General features: G+C 37.0%; 1 protein-coding gene across 1 annotated transcript; it reads right to left on the reverse strand.

Annotated features, from left to right (window-relative positions):
- Window positions 1-1,872: 1,872 nt before the first annotated feature.
- LOC112637986 lies at window positions 1,873-2,889 on the reverse strand. The gene has a single exon (XM_025408832.1). It carries the CDS (start codon window positions 2,887-2,889, stop codon window positions 1,873-1,875), a length of 1,017 nt encoding a protein of 338 aa, XP_025264617.1.
- Between the last annotated feature and the right edge of the window lie 352 nt (window positions 2,890-3,241).

Consider the following 3,241-nt stretch of genomic DNA (forward strand, 5'->3'; position numbering starts at 1 on the left):
CGAAAATACTGTGGAATCTGATGCGTCGAAAATCGAACCGTTGAGTTTGACGTTTGGAGAGAAGCACGAGGAAAAAATAAGAGTCAAAGCAAGGAATAAAGCGAGCACGAATAAATATGCCGATAAACGATTCACCGATATATTCGACACCGAATCGATCAAAGCGAAGGAAGCAATTTTCTAATATGGTTAGTTTCTACTCCGATAAAAGTACAACCGCGTCAAACAATACCATCCACGTCCGTCGAAGAAATTTACGAGACCACGCCCGATTTGTTTGTAACATCGATCCGACACGAATTAGAAACGTCCGAAGGTCAGAAAACATTCCGAGAGCATTTAGGTCCACCGGCGCAAAAATATATAGGATATATTATGAGTGTTGATAAAAATAAGAGCATAGATTATGTTTACGGTGTTAAATTTACCAACGAAGGAATGATGCTCGGTGATAAATGTTTCGATGTGGACAAGGAAGATAATATAATTATCGATGGAATAAAATATAAGGGAACCGAAAGTATCTACGATTTGATTTTTAAAAAATTTCCCAGTCATAAAAAATATACTCGAGACGATTTGTATAAATATCAATGTATATTAAATATAATAAAATTAAACAAAATAAAAGGCTCTCGAAATTAACAAATTAAAATAAAATATAGTAAAAGGCCATAAAGAGCCAATGCAGTTGTAAGGCGTGGAGAAAAAAGTAATCCATCCAAAACGATCACATTAGACGATCTTTCTTCTTTATTGACAAACGTTTCGAACTCATTTCGAGCCTTCTTCAGTGAATCTGATAAGATAAAAAAGAATCAAATAAAATAACAATCAAAACGCAGAAAATAATTTTCTTAATAGAAAAGAGAGGAAAAAAATTAGTCATCGTACATGTATAGTCTTAGAGAGCGAACTTGGATCCGTCAAGGCAAGTCAACCCGAAGGAAGCCATATGCAAGCAGTCCTTTGAGCGTTGCAAGGCGCACAGAGCAATGCACTAACAAAATAAATGCACAAGATATAGATGTAAAGCCTTGCAATAATTATAATTAGACAAAGGCAACTCACTCCCACTCGAGAATACGAAACAGAAACGGACACGAACACTCAGCGCGCACATGGTCGACTAGACAAAAAGATTCGAATGCTAACGATAAAATGACGTCAAAATGTGATCGACAAAAACAATCCAAGTATACACTGAGGACAAGAACAGTCCTAACAAACAACAAACGATTAAATTTTAGATATGTTTTCGATTATCGATAAACATGAAGTATTCAATTTTGACGTATCGCTGTGGAGATTCAATGCATTTCTTTGACGCTTAATATAGATCATCTCCGATATCAATCTCTTTCCCAAAAAAGTTTCCTCATCCAAAACTTCAATGTCGTCAAAATTAAACGTATGATCTAACGCTCTGTGCTCGGCAATGACGGACGTAAGATTCCTTTTATGTTCCTTAATCCTCGTCCTTAATTAAGCGTCCCGCTTGTCCCACGTAAGAAGCGTCGCAATCTATGCAATTGATCTTATATACTATGTTGCTGCGTGAGTCTTTCTCCAAATTATCTTTGCCGACTTTAATAAAACGGCGCAAATTATTTATTCCAGTATAAGAAATTTTGACATCTAGATCTCTGACGCAATGCCGAAAAACGCTCAGATATGTTCTTAACATACGGAACATTGAAATATGAGATCCTCACTCTTTCATTAACATCGTCAAATACATTCGAATTTACAGTCAAAGCGTCATTAAGTCTATTGTTAAATCTAGGTAATAAAATATTAAGTCGGTCAGCAATTGTATGGAAAATAAAAGAGAGAGGATACCCATTGTTCAACAGTATGTTGATAACAAATTCAAAACTCTTTATGAAATTTTGGATGAGAAAGCCAGAAAACTTTATCAGTTAGACCAATTATCGTACTCCTCTTCTGGCAAAGGGGGTGTCGCGATTCAAAATGGAGGTATCTCCCAGAGAAAGTCGATTTGTGAAACCAGTTAAAACGAATCAGTCCATCTTCTAAAATGATAGTGACGTCATGGAAATTCAAACGATTGTCGGCACCCTCCTCCATAGTAAACTGCAGCCTTGTGTGGAACGAGTTGAAAGTGTCCTGAATGGTACTGAGCATTGAGGAGGGAGCCGCCAACACAACGTCATCGACATATCTAAAATAAAATGGGAGATCCACAGGTAAAATCGCGATGGCCCTCGACTCCAAATCTTGGAGCGTGATCTCAGCGATAATCGGTGAAATAGGAGAGCCCATGGGCGTGCCAAACGTTTGTTGATAGCAAACACCGTTGAACATAAAAAATGTAGAATTCAAAACGAGGCGAACTGCGGTTAAAAATTCATCACGAGGTATCTGACAATTCTTTCCTATATAGTCCCATCTATTCGACAGACTGTCAATCGCCAAGTCTAACGGTATATTCGTGAATAATGAGATGACGTCCAATGAGATCAGTTTTACGTTGTCATCGATACGTTCCACTACTTGAGTACTATTAATAATTTGACTGTCTGGTCGTGGAATAGATTTATAAATGATATCATGTAAAAACTTGGCGAGACCATAGAGCGGTGTGTTCTTAGATGAGACTATTATACGCAACGGATTATTTTTCTTGTGAATTTTCGGCAGCCCATAAGCCCTCGGTAAAACACCATCTGTACAATTCAAAGATCTATATTTCGTAATGGAGATGTAATCTTGTGCTCTCCACCTCGCTAAGAGATCATGCAGGTTGCTAATTAATTTATTGATCGGGCTCTTCTTTACTACCCTATATGTGTTTTTATCAGCTAACAAAGTCAACATGTTAGAGAGATAATCGTCCCTATAACATCCCTCTAACAAAGTCAACATGTTAGAGAAATAATCGTCCCTATCTATATAACGCGACTGTTATATTGTCTTTATCAGCTCTAGTGAACAAAATATCTGGATTATCCCTTGTGAATTTTTTGGCAGCGTTGAAGGACTTCAGGATAAATTTATCAAAAGGAGACTTAAGTGGAATAGAATTATGAAAGCTATTTATTATAGGAAAAGATCTATTTCTTACCGTCGTGCGAACCTCTGTGGGTAGCTTGTTGATATTATATTCTACATTTTTTAATAAGTCGACAATAGTTCTTTCCTTGTCAATAGCTGGTAAACAAATTTCTCTCCCAATTGTAACAGGAGTTGTACTTCCTCTGGTATGGTCGAAGAAGAC

Source organism: Camponotus floridanus, unplaced genomic scaffold, assembly GCF_003227725.1.
Source record: "Camponotus floridanus strain SB8 unplaced genomic scaffold, Cflo_v7.5 scaffold231, whole genome shotgun sequence".
Taxonomy (NCBI): Eukaryota; Metazoa; Arthropoda; class Insecta; order Hymenoptera; family Formicidae; genus Camponotus; species Camponotus floridanus.